Source organism: Fulmarus glacialis, unplaced genomic scaffold, assembly GCF_000690835.1.
Source record: "Fulmarus glacialis isolate BGI_N327 unplaced genomic scaffold, ASM69083v1 scaffold39810, whole genome shotgun sequence".
In the NCBI taxonomy this organism is placed as follows: Eukaryota; Metazoa; Chordata; class Aves; order Procellariiformes; family Procellariidae; genus Fulmarus; species Fulmarus glacialis.
In genome coordinates, this window is record NW_009187799.1 from 2,884 (window position 1) to 19,000 (window position 16,117).

Below are 16,117 nucleotides of genomic sequence, written 5' to 3' on the forward strand. Positions count from 1 at the left end.
CTGTACTGGGGGCTTCTATCAGCAGTTGTCTTGGTAAGGCATTAATATCTCCACACTTTACACTGACATAGCAATAGCGACGGATATCTGTAGCAAAGATCTGATCTGTACACGTTAGCCACGGAGTAAGTTGGGTTTTGGGAGCTATGAGAGCAAAGCCATTTTTCTGTCTTGCCTCTTGGGATCAGTCAGTCGAACTGTGCTGCTTTTTTGAATACTGCTTTTCAGGAACACATTTTGCAGCAGTTTAGCTACTGTTAGCCTGTTGCTTTTTGAGCCAGATCATATTCATTCTGCTAACTTTTTTTAAAATCGTAAGAAATTATTCTGTGGTTAGAAAGTATATTAACTTTCAAACCAAATGTGTTCCTTTCCTTGTTATCTACTTGAGTAAGTCTTTGAACTCTAAGTAGTTCATAGTTCTTCAAGGTACAAAACTAATTACCTGTCACAGTATTTGTGTCCACCCACCTGACAATCACTATGGGTAGCTTGCTCCCAAAAGCCACTATCTGTTCTGTTCATTTTTGTGACTTTTGCCACATATGCTTAACGCCATTCCCCCTATAGTAAAACACTTTAATATCTCTGCTCTCTTGGTTGGATAACCAATGCTTCTTGATATCATTTGAGATTGTTGTATGTGGACGAATGGGGAGAGCTTAAGCGTAAATTACTCAATTTTAGTTCCTTCCTGTACTTAGTAAATGAACCAAATAAGAGACATTAATTACTCATTACATAGTACTATCAACATACTAACTATAGGTTTTAAACTAATGATATAGAAATTAACTACACCGAAACACTCAAATGCCAGGGCTTTGTCTATGAAATGTGTGCTCACTCTGAAGATCATGAAGTGGTGGATAAGAACTCAGTTTGAATACAGAAATCCACAGCGCTGTTAAAGTTACGTCCTTTCACAGCAAAAGTGCTATCAGATCGCTTTAGAAGCGAGAGTTGCTGGCCCCTAGAAAACCAGGGAGAAAGCTAAGGTATCATTAAAGTTGACAGGTCTTCTGCAAAAAACATTCGTATGTCTATTTCACATTTACTCTTACCATATTTGTTAGTGAAGATATTAATGCTATCAAAATATACACTTACTACTATGAATATTGCAGCAGACTTGCAAAATCATCTATAAAAATAAATACTGTCAGCAGGGTTTATTTGCTGTAAACACTAGAATTGACTAAAATTAATGTTTGTGAATACTTTGTAGAAGAACATTGTGTTAGCAAACTTCCAGAAGGAAAATTGTTTGGGGTTGAAAGAAGAGTAATTAAAGGACATTGTCTTTTAGGACACTAGCGGGGGATTATATCTTCTCAAAAACCTTCAAACTAGGCATTAAACATAAGTTATATTTCCTATTCCGTTACTGAATAAAAACACTGGATAAAACTGTGTATTGCTGTCTGTCTACAAATACAAATTCTATTAACTGTTCTGATGTTCTGTATTTATTGTCAACAGCTGAAAAAAAATATGCCAGCGTACTTGGCTCCTTGGAGGGCTTCTCCGTGTGTCTTTAGATCTTCCAAATCGGAACTCATGCCGGATCTAGCCAGTGATGGAGTTGTCTGTGCTCCGCTTCAAACATTTACCGAAGAGGAGACAATGCTGAAAAATATGGGTACCTATTATGTGTGTGGTTAAAATTCAGAAATGTCTGACTAGAAGGGGAATTTTAGCTTAAAATTTTATTTTCATTATTTAATTATAGTTAAATGTTGAGTTTGTTGTGGGGGATTTTGCTTAATGTTAGTTGCTTTAGTTCAGAAGAGAAGAATGTAATGTTCTTTTTCCATGTTACCATAGCGCAATTCCACATACCACAGTGCAGTTTACTCTGCATAAATAAGTATTAGCTGTTTAAAACTGTTGCTGTCACAGAAGTGAAGTTGCCTAGCATTGACTCGTGCCCTTTTTAAAGTGTTTAGTTCAGCTACAGTTAGTTGCTCCGGCTGGTTTTCAGAGATTTCAAGTATACCCAGAATGGTAACAGATGTGATGTGAGCGTCTGCAAAGCAGCCAGACCTGCACGAAGACGGCAGTGTTTCAGAAAGGATCCTCGGAGCAAAGGTGAAAGAGTGAGGACCTGCATATCTGGAAGAGAGCTTATAAAAGGCTCTGGTTAAACACGAACAGTCTTACAGGATTTTGTGCAATCAAAATAACGTGCGTTAAAGCCTGAGACCATGTTCCCAAACTGCAGATTTAATTTATAAAGAAATACAATACAGCTAACCAAATAAGGGATGTATTTGAAATATTTTCTATAATTTTTTTGGTCAACTGATGTTACATAAGTGTTGCTGAGATGCTTTCAAGGTTTCTGAATTTATAGGAAGTATCTGTTTCGGTTTAGAGAGTTGTAGCTGAGTTCAGAAAGCAATTATAATTGAGCCTTGTGGCATATTACCTTGTTTCACTTGAGCAACTTTTTGTCCTTTTATTAACTTGTCTGGGAGAGTCAGGGAATACATGCATAACCTGTCAGAAGTACCATATTACTGTTATATTGATCTTCAAGTAGGGTGTTAGAATACTTACACACTTTCTTTCTTCTCTTCATTGCAGTGACAAAATTTGCTCAGGAACGAGTTGCACCTTTGGTACAAAAAATGGATGAGAATTCAAAAATGGAAGACTCTGTAATACAGGGATTGTTTGAACAAGGGGTCTGAACACTTTTACTTAATCTTTTATTCAGAAAGTGACATCATTTTATGAATCTCTAGCTGTGGACTTTTTGGATTTTTAGATTAAAAGATTGAGGGATATAATTCAAATGAACTAATGAATAATTACAAATTTTGGATTTATCATCAGCAAGGCAACTCTCTCTTTTTTTACTGCATTATCACTCTCCATCTTTTCCTGTAGTATTCTTTCCGTCTCTCCCACTCCCATACCACATTCTTCGTCTTATCTTTGAGTTCCTTATCTCCCCCCGCCTCCCCCTTTTTTTTAGTTGGATAAGCATAATTGCACAGAGTGCTAGAACTGCCATGACTCTGATAAGTGTTGCTGGAAAAGGGTATCAGGAGTCCTCTATGTCCTTACTGGGCAACCACAAGGAATCACGTTGCAGATATCCTGTTGATCGTTCTTGGATTCAATTTTAGCCTTTCCTGCTATCAAACCTAAAGTTGTCTGTGTTTAGAATGTCATTTTATACAACAACTCTAAATATTAGACTTCTGTTGAGATTGCAATTGTTCTGGAAATTGTTCTAGTTATTTCTTGCATGAATTGATTATCAGCTTCTGTGAAGAATTGTTAGTTTGTTGAGGGTATTGAAGGAACACAGGTCTTTGGGGAAGGATCTGGAAATACTTACGTTCTGTGGTTTTTATTTTAATCTCTTAAGTATCAGCTTGGACTAACAAGTTGTTGACAAGAACTAACAGATTGATATATTTGCATCTTTTACGTTTCAGCTGATGAGTATTGAGCTTGGGGAGGAATATGGAGGAACTGGAGCTTCATTTTTTTCAATCATACTGGTGGTAGAAGAGTTGGCCAAAGTTGATCCAGCTGTAGCTCTTCTATGTGAACTCCAAAATACACTAACAAATAAGTTGTTCACCACATATGGAACAGAAGAACAAAAGAGAACTTACTTGCCCAAAGTGGCTAAAGATACAGTGAGTCAAAGTCTCACTTTACTGAACTATAATGTAATTTTTAATAGTTAAGTAATGTTAGTGGGGTGGGTATTTTCAGTAACTAAATGGGTGACTGCAGCATTGGAAAATGCATGTGAACTTTGAAACACTGGTTAGAGCTGAGATCTGTGGTGATACAGATATATCCTGTCATCAGTAGCTGAGAGGTAAAAGTGGAAAGGCGCTTATTAGTTTCATTAAAATTTAATTTACTGTGGAAAAGAACTTTAAAGCAGTTGACTTTGAAACATGTAATTACATAGTGTTTCTATTCTTAATCTCCCTATATGAAACTTAGTTACTTTGATGCAATAGTTTAAAATGTTTGAATTTGAGACGTGTGCTTGTTTATAACTATTTTCGTTGCAGAATTTGTTATATGTCGTGCCTGTGTGTTCAGTAAAAAATAAAATTAATTTTTCCCTTCAATTGACAGATAGGCAGTTTCTGTCTTTCGGAGGCTGGATCTGGCAGTGATGCTTTTTCTTTGAAGACTCGGGCTGAAAAGAAAGGAGACTACTATATTATCAATGGCTCAAAGATGTGGATTAGCTTAGCAGAACACGCAGGAGTTTTCTTTGTGATGGCAAATACAGATCCGTCCTTAGTAAGTTGCTAAAGAATAGTTGCATTTCAGTGACAGCTGATTATATATGGAACTATGGATTTTATATTAATAATCTGATGTTAAAGGTTAATATTCTTTGAACCTTTCCCTAGCTGACAGCAAACCTTTAAAAATATTTCCCAACAAAAAATGAGAACTTGCTGAGCAATTTAATAAATTCCTCCCACCAGGGAAAATAAAAATGTCAGTATCATAATTGCTTAGATGAAGAGCACAGCATGCATTGGTATTATTCTGAGTAATGGAAGAACAGATAGTCGAGTCTTTCGAACCCTTCTGACTTAACTGACAAGTTGCGGTTGTTAAAAGGCAAAATAGAGCTTAGGCGACATGCACTGGAAGACTAACAAGAATACAACAGCAAACTATTTTCAGGTAAAAAAATACATAGTTGAATATGCACGTTTCAAGTTTTGTCACCAATTTGGATATAGGTAGTAGATTCAGAAAAGTCAACTGCAGTCTTTAAAATGTACTCTACCAATAAGGTAGAGTGATAATCAAATACAAAACTCAATTGTTTGAAATTTTTACTTATTTTTTTAAATTTCTTCCAGTATCTTTTTCTTAAAAGTTTAGCTTGAAGATACTTATTTTTAAAATCAAAATTTCAGGTTTTGCCTAAATAAGAAGAGGGGTTTTTCTTTCATTGTATCAAACAGTTGAACATCGTGTCACTTTCTGAATTTTTATTGATTTCTTCACAAGCTGGTGGGTGATTTCAGTACTACATATAATGAAAATATATTTGATAAGCCAGTTTCTGTATTTGTTAACTGCTGGGCATTGCCTTATAATCTGGAGTTTTTTCAGTATTAGTGCAACATTTTAAAAATATATAGTACATTGTCTTCTTAAAGTTAGAAATTTGCTTTTAAATATTCAAGAAGGAGATTAAAAGTCAATGCTGCTCAAAGATTAAATAACAGTTGATGTCAGCATAAATGAGAGAACAGACCAGTGTACTGAAATGTGCACTCTGCACTAACAGCTCCCCTTTGGTGAGATGGGCTGTTACTGAGGTGCAATTGAAACAGCAGCCTTCTCTTCAATAAGAGACAACTCTTCCAGAAGAACCACAGGACTTTTCCTGCCTCTCAGTGTCACCCTCTCAGTGAGAGTAGGTGCTGTGGATGTTAGGGACAGGAAGAGATGGAAACATGGCCAGGAACACCTCGCATTTCTGTCTCCTGGACCTTGTAGTACATTGTATAAGAGACACTGCTGTGGTTCTGGCTGGGGAAAATGCTGAGGAGGCAAGAATGAGCGGTGGAAAGGAGAGAGAATTGGGAATAAGAATTACACAGATGGAAAACCAGAAAGTGACAGTTACCAGGAATCACCGTTCCGTACTTCAAAAATCTAGTTTAAGGCTTCAGAGGTGTGAAGATTGTAAGCCTGTACATAGGAGATGCCAGAATTTAGATTGGCTATACAATCTATATGTTGTCGCATGCATTCTTTAGTGTCCTGTCCAAACTATTATCTGAATACCAAATCAACTCTTTGAGCTTTTTGATAAAAACCATCATAATGATTTCAGACTACTTTATTGATTATATTCCCACTACCTCTCTAAAGTGAAGAGACAGTGATATCAATGTTCCGCAAACTGGAATCACAAGGAGAATGCGTGCACCAATTCTGGGTGTTAGATTAGGTCTGTTATAATACGTACAATTATACTGCACTTTGAATATTCAAGCACAGTTCCCAGAGATGCCAGTCTCATCAGTCAGTGCTCTTACTTTGGACAACCTTAAAAGGAAGAGCATATACGCAGCCTTCCATGAGAAGAGTAGCTGAAGTAATTGGGCTTAAGTAAAATCTTGCATCCTATAGAATCATCTGACATGGGTTTAGAGCTGTTATTTGTTTGACCGCTTTAGTCTAAAGATACCCTATGTCTTCTTGCAGTCCATTGTTTGACCATGACATATGTTCCAACAGCAAGCAGTAACTTCACTGCACAGCAATAACTTGCTTTCCCATCAATTTCCAGTACAGACAGGCACTACAGTCCTGTCTGTTTCATTTGCATAATACCAGTCCCTTGTCTTATCAAGAGAACTGTTAAGGTTGTTCTGATTATGTTTTCCACGTGGAATATTTTAATAGGAAGGTATCTCTGGCCTTTGTTAAACCATAATTAGCAGACATAGAGGGAACAGATGACGGGGCCAGTGTTTTATTTAGTAATATAGTATTAAGCAGGTGTAAAATTTCAGTAGTGGAATGAGACATTTAAACCACCGTTTGGTGATACTAGTATAAAAACCAGTTCTTGATTAATTTTTAATTCGTCCTAGGGATACAGGGGAATTACATGCTTCATAGTAGATCGCAACACAGAGGGACTACATGTAGGGAAGAAGGAGGACAAGCTTGGAATCAGAGCGTCTTCTACCTGCCCAGTAACATTTGAAAACGTAAAGGTATTGTAAGTTGTTTAGCTATTGAAGCATAATTTGTGTATAATTGGAGCTTGACCACATATAAGGAAAGAATGTTAACTACATTCCCAATTTTTTTTTTCCTTAGACATACTGATTGTTTGGCATATTTTAACTTTTTCCTCCTTATTCTTTCACGGAAGTCTTGAGGGGGGGTGGGTTTCTTCAATTTTGATACAGTTTTTCTCAATCATCAGTTTATAATCACATGCATCAGGAAATGTTCTAACCAGATATTCTAGGAATCAAATGTCTGGTTTATGTTTTATGCCTTCACTTACGAGGAACATTAAATAAAACATGTACACTGATTCACCTGTGAACCGTACTAGCAGTTGCAAAGCAGAATAGAAGAGGAATAATTCAGTGGTTTTATTCTTTAGGTTCCTGAGACCAATATCCTGGGACAGGTTGGACAAGGCTATAAGTATGCAATTGGAATGCTAAATACTGGCAGAATAGGTATCGCTGCACAGGTGGGTAATTTTGTTTAATACTGAATACAAGCAGTATATAACTTTGAATTTGGATTGACATTTACAAAATTTTTAAAGCTAATAAGAATAAACTGTTTAGAAAATACTTTATTAAAAACTAAATTGCCACTAGATGTCACTATTCCTGTATCTAAGTTACAGTAAAATACTGAAAAAACTGTAAATGGTAAAATTCTCCTTCGGTGACATAAGCGATAGACTTAGAAAACATTACATGGCAATTAGTTTGTCTTTGATTGTTAACTTATTGCTACTGAAATATATCAACATTTTTATCTTCCATTATGCAAATTTATTTTACAAAGAAAACTAGCTTTGGAAAATATAACACACTGAAATGTATAATATTAATGCTTCCAACTGTGATTGTGTGGTATTGGCAATTGACCTTATGCTAACTGATGTTTTTCCAACAACTTACTTTTAAAAGTCAACTTATTTTTAAAATAAATATGATTTTTTATAGCAGAAGTGTCTAGTTCATTGTTGTGTTTGAAAATTGCACCTTAGTGCATCTTAGGGGAAAATATTTGCTGATCTTGGAGTTATTTCAAAATGTTGTATGTTGTTGTAAACTCAGTTTGGATCTCAGATTGCTGCTGATTTCAGTGGAAATCAGGTTCAGCCCTGTGATGGCTTTTCCATTATTTCTAAAGATTATCTATAGTTAAACTTTGTCTGATATGGCATTTAAAAACTAGGGCTGTGCGCCCCATTGTTCCTAGAGAAACAAATAATATAGAGGCTCTGACAGTAAAATACATGGTCTGGATTTTACTCTTAATTACTCCCAGTTACACTTATAACCTAATTAAAAGTTAAGGTCAGGTAGTTGTTGTATCTTAGTTACTACTTTCTTGGCACCTTCAAATGAAGAGAAATGTACTTGAATGTACAAGAACAGCAGTTCTAAAGCCCCGTAGTACTGAATTTAGTTTCGCAGTAGTAATAGTTTTAAAAGATAATGAACATCTTATAAAATGTAACTGTGGCTGTGAAAACAGTTTCAGATAGTTTTAGTGCAAGGTAGCTGCATATATTGTTACAGGTGCTGAAGTTGATGTACTTGGTTCATCTATATGTGTTTATATAAGAAGGCAACCAATCTGATTAGTAGCAGAGTATATTATTTTCTTACGTTCTTTTTCCACATGCTCATTTTCCTGTGTATTGTGGGCTTTTTCTAGAATCTTAAATGATTAAGGAGTAGATGTCTGAACCTAGTCAGAGTCATGTTTTTATCTTCTTGGGGCTCTTGGCTTTCAGCTTAATATGTGGGTCTATCCAAAAATACCCATACACTATTGTACATCATTAAAAGTAGTTGGACATAAGCTGCTTGATGTGACAGCTGACTGCCACATTGTAGTATCCCGTCTTGACTTAGAAAAGTTTTAGGAGATTCCAATTTTACCATGTACTGTTACCTTGCGTTTTGATAGTTCTTCATGCCATTCATTTCCCTTTGTTTTTTTTTTTCTTGTTTGATGCTTCCCCTAATCTAATTTCCTATCTCAGTTTTTCCTAGGAAAGAAACTAGGTAGAAAGAATGCATTCAGATGGATGGTAGTTATATAACGAAACCAACTGATCTTATTTACTAATAGCTATAGATTCCAAGATATACGAAAGGCAGGGCCCTTTCTTTACTATCTTGTTTGGAATGGAATACATTTCTCAAAATTTGGTAGTTAAAAAACCGTAAAACTAGTTTACTTTCCAGATTCCATAATGTTTCTTTAAGCTAACAAATCAGACACTAGGGTAGATGCGAGTTACTTCTTTAAAAATGTTCATGTGTAGTTTTCCCAGATGTTACCCTCCAAGATAATAATTGTATTTTGCTGTCTGCTGCTGAGTGAAAAGAGTGTGTGAAAAGACAATGGGTCTTCTAAAATTGTTCTGATGAGTTGGGTTTTTTTCTAGAAAATGCTGGAACAAATGTTATCTCTCCTTTCACTGTACTGATTTTCTAACTTCTGAAATAAATTGCTAATTCTGACAGTCTAGTGTCTTCTATAAAATGAGAAATTATTTTTATTATGAAAATTGCTTAGAATAATCATTCAAATTATTTTTCCTTTAATAGTGTAATGTAGATCTATAGATCTAGTTTAGTTTACAGTAATTTCCCCATGTAATTAAGTATTTTGCTAGAAACACTTAATATTTGTGCAACCACATTTGACCCATAACTTTTGTTCAAAAATTAGTGATAGTGTTCTCATAAATATCTTGCCTTTAGTAAAAAAGTTTCTTTCAGGAATGGAATAGTATGGAATAGGCTTATTCCTCAAAGTTTGGGCGTTTTATTGTCCTAATTCACCTCAATATGTCTTATTTCTTACAGATGTTAGGACTGGCACAGGGGTGTTTTGACCATACGATTCCCTATACAAAGGAGAGAGTCCAGTTTGGGAAAAGCGTATTCGATTTCCAGGTACTTGCTAATGAACACATGGGAAGTTTCCTCCAAGAGAGTAGTAGTTACCACAGTAGATTAAGTCAGTAAAATGAGTCATCTGATTTGCATAATTTGTGCTCCACCTTGTGTCGTGTCTCTACTTCTCAATATTTGAAAATAATTTTTCAAATTAATTTCAGATGAGCATTCATCTGCCATGTAAAATATATAAATTCAGTGCTATGTGCCTTTGCAAGTACCGTATAAATAATTTAAAACTTCAAAACATTATTAACATAACTCCTTTTCCTTGATAGTATATTCACTGCCTTTGAAAATAATACACACAGAACTCCTTTCTCTTCTGATTTTAATATCACAGTAAGTTGAATGTGTTCCGGTTTTTATAACCTTTCATGAGGTGTAGGGGAAGCCTTTTTCTGGAGACACTAGAAATTAAAAAAAGATGAGGAAAACTGAATTATTAGATTTCCTGTGTTATACAAAGACATTTAGTTTTCATGATAATATCTGTATCTTGAAACAAAAAAGACTCTTTGTTGCAAAAATGATGTATAGTTTAATAAGGAAGATATATAATTGTAATTACTATAGTAATTTTCTTGTTAAAAGAAACTTATATCTCGGATGAAGGGAAGGAACATTAGTACTACTCATAATTTATACAAATTTTAGGAAGCACGTGCAGATATCTAGGAAATTATTGGAACTGCGTCTTTTGAATGGGAAATGGAATTTATAATTGCGAAATCATTTTGTTATTTTGACCTGCATATATATTTTTGCAAATTTTAGGGAGCAGTGTTAATGTTCTAATAAGATTAAAGATTTCATTGTGTTTTAGGAGCAAGTTAGGCAACTAAATGTTCATTTTCAATCATCATAATGTTTGAGTCCTCTTAAGTAAACCTATTCTTCTGTAATATCTACCATTTAGAGGTGAGCTCCATCACCTTTTTCCTTCCCTTTGAATCCATTCATCAGTCACATTCTCTAGACTTTTATGCTGCTTCTAACTCTTGTCTCATGGTTATGGGAACATGGGAAGAAGTGGTTGTCACCACGCTATTTCTCCACTTTTTTAAGAGGTACTCTTTTCAAATTTTTCTCAGTTAAGCTCACAGCTTTGACCTACCTCTGTCTCTGTGGTGCTGAGGAGAACGTTAAGATTTGGCTGAAATTTTTCTTGATATTCATGGGTGCACACAGGTTCGTGTTCGACCCTCCTGTCCAGCCAGTCAGGCAAGAAGTTCCCCAGTACTCCGAGTCCAAGAAGAGGGAAGGAGAAAATAGTTCCTAAAAGGACCTTGGTGGTCCAGAGGTTTTCTAGCGTCGGTGTCATCGATGCAGAGATGTGCAGACTTACTAGTCCATCTAGATTTTGTATTTTTATTTTACAGTGTAGGTATGTTCCTTGGTGAAAAGAATGGTTCTTGCTAAAATTTCCAGTTGAGTACTAGACACTGGTTCGGTCTGACTTGTGGCTTATTACAGGGGATGCAACATCAGATAGCTCAGGTGGCCACGCAGCTGGAGGCGGCGAGGTTGCTGACCTACAACGCAGCCCGTCTTGCGGAAACAGGAAGGCCATTCATAAAGGAGGCCAGCATGGCCAAATACTATGCTGCTGAGGTAACTTGCAGTTTCTTTATTTAGTGGATTTATTTCAGTGCTGTTTAAATGTTTCTTCTGTTACTGAATGTGTAACTTTTAATTCATGTTTTGCTGTGGAGATCTGTGGATGTACGTTTACCTTGTTTCTCATTCTCAGTCTGTGTATGGAATGTAAAGTAGGCCACCCAAGAATAAACTTCTCGCGCCCTAAGTAAAATTTTGAAAAACAAATAACAACATTAAAAGAGAAAGTGAATTAGTATTTTCACTCATCTAGAGAGATTTCATTTTCTCAGAATTCTCTTTTTGGAGAAATGGCATGGTGAGACATCAGTTGTGACCATTTCAACTCCGCTGGTCACACCTGCGAGTCTTAATATGATTAAAAACTGGATTGCTTCTGCCTCTTCGTAATTGCTGTCTTGCATACCGCTGCTAGTCTTTTTCATAGTGCAGCATATGAACTGTTGCAGTAGCAGTTAGTGAATTCTTGATGTCCTCTGATTTAGAAAAAATGTAATTTTTATTCTAAAATAACTTGCATAAATAAGATGAATACAAAAATATTAGTCCTTCCTCTTCCCACTTGTTCTAGTTACTGCTTTAATTACTGTTTTGTTTTTGCTTTAAATAGATACAAAGAATAAAATTTACTACCACCTGCATGAAGTTGGATCCCGAAATTGTAACTCTGAAACTATTTTCATAGGTTGCAACACTGACAACTAGTAAATGTATTGAATGGATGGGTGGCGTTGGATTCACAAAAAATTATCCAATAGAAAAGTACTATCGTGACTGCAAGATAGGTAAGTGATAGTTTCTTAACAAGTGTTTCTTGTAGCATTTGTAGTATTAAAGTTTGGGGATGAATGACTGGCTATTTTTTTTAAGATATTTTTTCCCTGAGACTGTAATCAACACTGATGCAAAGGCTCAGATATAAGAAGGTAAAACTTTAGGTATAAATACCTGTGCATGTAAGGCTACTTAAACTGTTTAATTAGATACCAGTAAAATACAGACACACACATTCTATTAAAAAAAATTCCAGTTCAAAAAAATTGAAAACACTTTCTTTGGCTTTAAGATCTGAATCTATGTGGAGTTTTATTTTCAAGACTTCCTTGTTTACCATTATAATCCTTGGACCTAACAGTTTGACATTTCTAACAATATTACCCTTTGACTCCTATTGCTGATAGCATTTCTAAATACTTAATTTTTGTTGGTTATTTAGGAATTGCTTTTCAGGAAAATGTCTTGTCATTATGTTGTACCAGCAGAAGAGTATTTTAATTGTTGCAGATAATAAAATATGAACATTTATGTAAATAATAATTCTGTTTCTAGAACTTGCTCTGTAAAGCTTCAATTCATAATTGCAAATGTTCTAACTGGACTGTTAGAACAATATCTTGGTCTCTCTTCGTATACTCACTGTGGTTATATAGTCTTCTAATTTATTTTCTTCTGATTTCAGGTACAATATATGAAGGAACTTCAAATATCCAGTTGAGCACCATTGCAAAAAGCTTAGCACAGGAGTACTGAAACCATAAGGATTTCTTGACTGTCAACGGAAATTATTTCACTGAACATTCATTGTGAATTACACATTTATTTGTAATTATAAAAGTCATAAATAAGAATACATCATCACAGATAAAATTGTAAGGAAAACCATGAATTCCCCATTTCAGGACAGTGAGTGTGTAATTCATGCGAAATCGTGAATTCCACATTCAAATGCAAATCATGGGTTAAAACTGTCTCTTTCTGCCTGAGAAGCTTCTAAGTTAACACATTGGCTGAAATTATTGTGTCGCTTTGGGTTATACAAACAGTGTATCTCCACTTTGAGATTTCGAAGTGAAAAGAAAAGAAGCCAAATCCTTGGCTTGCCTGTTGTGAAAGGTTCTGTTAAGCCACCTGGGAGAAAGGACTCTACACGTGCAGCAGAACTGTTGCATGGCGTGAAGCTGCTGTTTGTTTGTGATGTCCTTTATTAGCATGGGGTACAGGAGAGGTATGTGGAAAGAGATAGAAGTGATGGTTTCCTCTCTCCCGGGTGGAGCGGTGTCTGTGGAGCTGCTGTAATTGGAGTAATTTTTGTAGTAGCCCTTAGTGTGCTCTTAAGTATATCTTGGTAATTAAGCCCTTCCAGCCCCAATTTGTAGTACTGAAAGGTGGATAATATCTACCTCCCTTTCCAGCCTTCACAGCTGTTAAGGGTTTTAATCTAAGAGGCTATTTATAGTTCTCCTTTCATAAAAGGTTGAGTTGAAATCTTTGTGAAATGGGGTTAAAAAAGCTCTAGTAGTTCTGCAAAAAGACGGAGATATAAGCTAGGTAATAGAAATGCTGTGATACTACCTCACAGTGGCCTTTCCATGTTCAATGCTTTTACAAACTTTAATCCTCAGAGCCTTCCTGGGGGTTAGGAACGGACTGCTAATTCGCAGCCTAGGAAATTCGCTCATGGAAGTTAGTGGTTCTCTAGCAAAGTTTTTCTGCTTTTGAGAGAGTGAGAAAGAGGAGGGGATTGAGAAGTATTTGCCTTTTTATCCCTCTCTGTTTGCTTTAAAATTAGACATTTTATTTACGGCAGAAACCTCTTCAGCATTGGAGAACTAATTAACTAAGAATCAAGAGACGGAAAGCTTAATATATGAAAAATCATTATAATTGCTGTAATTGGCAATTTGTTTCAAGTGTTTTGGGGAGGGAAGGATTGCTTTTCTGGTTTTGGCTGACTTAGAAGAATCTCATTTTTAAAGCTTGCTAGTCACTGATGATTCATTTTGAGTGGAGCTTAGAATGTTACAGGCTGAGACTCCCAAAGGATTTTCTAGCAAAACTAGGGTAAATGACACTTAACAAGTATGATTTTGTAAAACAAGCAGACTGTAGTGCCTTATACAAAGAAACGAGGAGGGAGGAAAAGCACTATTAAAAAATTTTCTGACTTTCTGTGCGCTTCAAAGGGAAGTAACTACTTTAGTGAATTACTCCCCCTACATATATGCTTTGCCTGTTGATAGGCGAAGAATTAATGTGGTAATTATCCTTATGCCAATAAAAAAAGCCCCCCCCATATCAGTTTGATCAACAGCTTTGAGATTTTTAAAAATACAAGAGTAGGAGGGTAGACTAGATGATTTCTGAAGTTTTATTCTAGCATTAATATTATTATTGTTGTTGTTGTTGTTATCATTATAATTATTAACGCATTTCAGGTTGTTTGCAGACTTTCTTTCAACTGAATTGAAACGGCTGGGGAGATTGTTAGACTAGAATTAAGACTACAGACACCACAACAGTTAATTACAGTTATTCTGCTCAACGTAGTTTATCTGGAGTCTAAAATTATCATAACTGTACTACAAAACGTTTGACTTAGCATTGATTAATGTGATGAGTTGTGCTAATGTGAGGCAGTCCTTAGCTGCTGCCGTTTAGCCTGCTTTGCTAACATGAGTGTCAGCAGAGATCAGGGTTTGATTCATACTGTTTAATAGGTCTCCTAGTTTGAGATACTATCTTAACTTGGCTTCTGCAGTTTTGCGTGAGGCTAGGAAGTGAGTGGCAATACTTAACTGACTTAATATAGTGCTAAAAGCAAACACTTTATGGAGGAAAGTGCAGAGCTCTTTGAAGGACTGTAAAAGGCCTGATATCCAGGATTATGTAAAAGGACTGTCTGTTTTTGTAGAACTGTGTCAGGCATCCATTTGAAAAAATAATCAGGAAAAAATCAAAATAATGTGGTTTCCTACAGTTTGAACTTGGATGCCATAGTCCAGGAAACAACCTGAACAGCCTTACCAGCTACTCAACAGTTCTTCTCAGAAAAGCAAGGTCAAGCCTTTAACTAATGTTACAGCTGTAAATATTTCACGTGTCTCAGTTCTATGTGCTGTATTCTATACAGAGTAACTTTTGTGAAATGTATGTATTGTATTTGATTTTTGTCTACAAAATTCTGTGGAGGAATATGCGCACAAATTAATTATAACCACTGAGTTTCTTTCATCGTTGTTTTAAAAGGGCACGTACCTCTGTGGAGAGCATTAGCTGTTCTGGTCGCTGACTCCGGGAAGAGTTAACTTGTGTAAGTCTGATTCCATTGCTGCACTAATGCAGTCGTTGGTTTAGTAATAAGATGTGTTGTGCTGTTGTCCAGGAGCTCTTAAGAGCTGCCTGTGCTCCCCACCCCCAGTTCAGTTTGGGACAGGCATTTATGGATTGTCATAAATTGCGTTTCTACATTTGGCACTGTGAGCACAGGGCTATTGATGGTGGCTGGCTGCACCAGTAGGTGTAGGGCTGCAGAGCTGGCGTTGTGAACGCTGTGAGGCTTTCTGTGCTCATGACAGGACTCCAAGCTGTTTTATACACCATATGTATTTATATTAGTGAGTTTTCCCTTTATATGCCCTTAGTCAGCCCAGTCAATCTAGTCTATTGCCCTGGAACAGCATTTTCAGTATCAAATGTTGCATCTGGGCTTCCACAGTTAGAAGAAAAGACCTGTATTGAGAATGCATTAAAAGTGCCTGAATTTTATATTTGACTTGATACAGTGCTAATCCTGTACATCAGGTGATGGTTCTCTAATATAATCTGTCATTTTAAATTGTGTCCAAGATCTTGCAATTTTGGTACGGGGAGAGAATGAATATATCTTCTGTCAGGTTTCTTTAGTATTATTGTGGTTTGTGATAAAGGTCTGAGGCAGGTTTCCACAGAAAGGTTTAATTGCTACATGGGAAATACTCAAATACAACATTTTATATAACGTTTTCTATGTTGTTGGT

The 16,117-nt window shown here is 35.9% G+C and overlaps 1 protein-coding gene across 1 annotated transcript; it reads left to right on the forward strand.

The window, feature by feature from the left end:
- Positions 1-1,485: 1,485 nt before the first annotated feature.
- ACADSB (acyl-CoA dehydrogenase, short/branched chain) lies at positions 1,486-13,066 on the forward strand. The gene is made up of 10 exons (XM_009576350.1): positions 1,486-1,642; positions 2,590-2,690; positions 3,453-3,659; positions 4,117-4,287; positions 6,618-6,743; positions 7,145-7,237; positions 9,609-9,698; positions 11,178-11,315; positions 12,007-12,106; positions 12,781-13,066. The coding sequence occupies exons 1-10, from the start codon at positions 1,495-1,497 to the stop codon at positions 12,849-12,851; spliced, it is 1,245 nt and encodes a 414-aa protein (XP_009574645.1). The 5' UTR covers positions 1,486-1,494; the 3' UTR covers positions 12,852-13,066.
- The last annotated feature ends 3,051 nt before the right edge of the window (positions 13,067-16,117 follow it).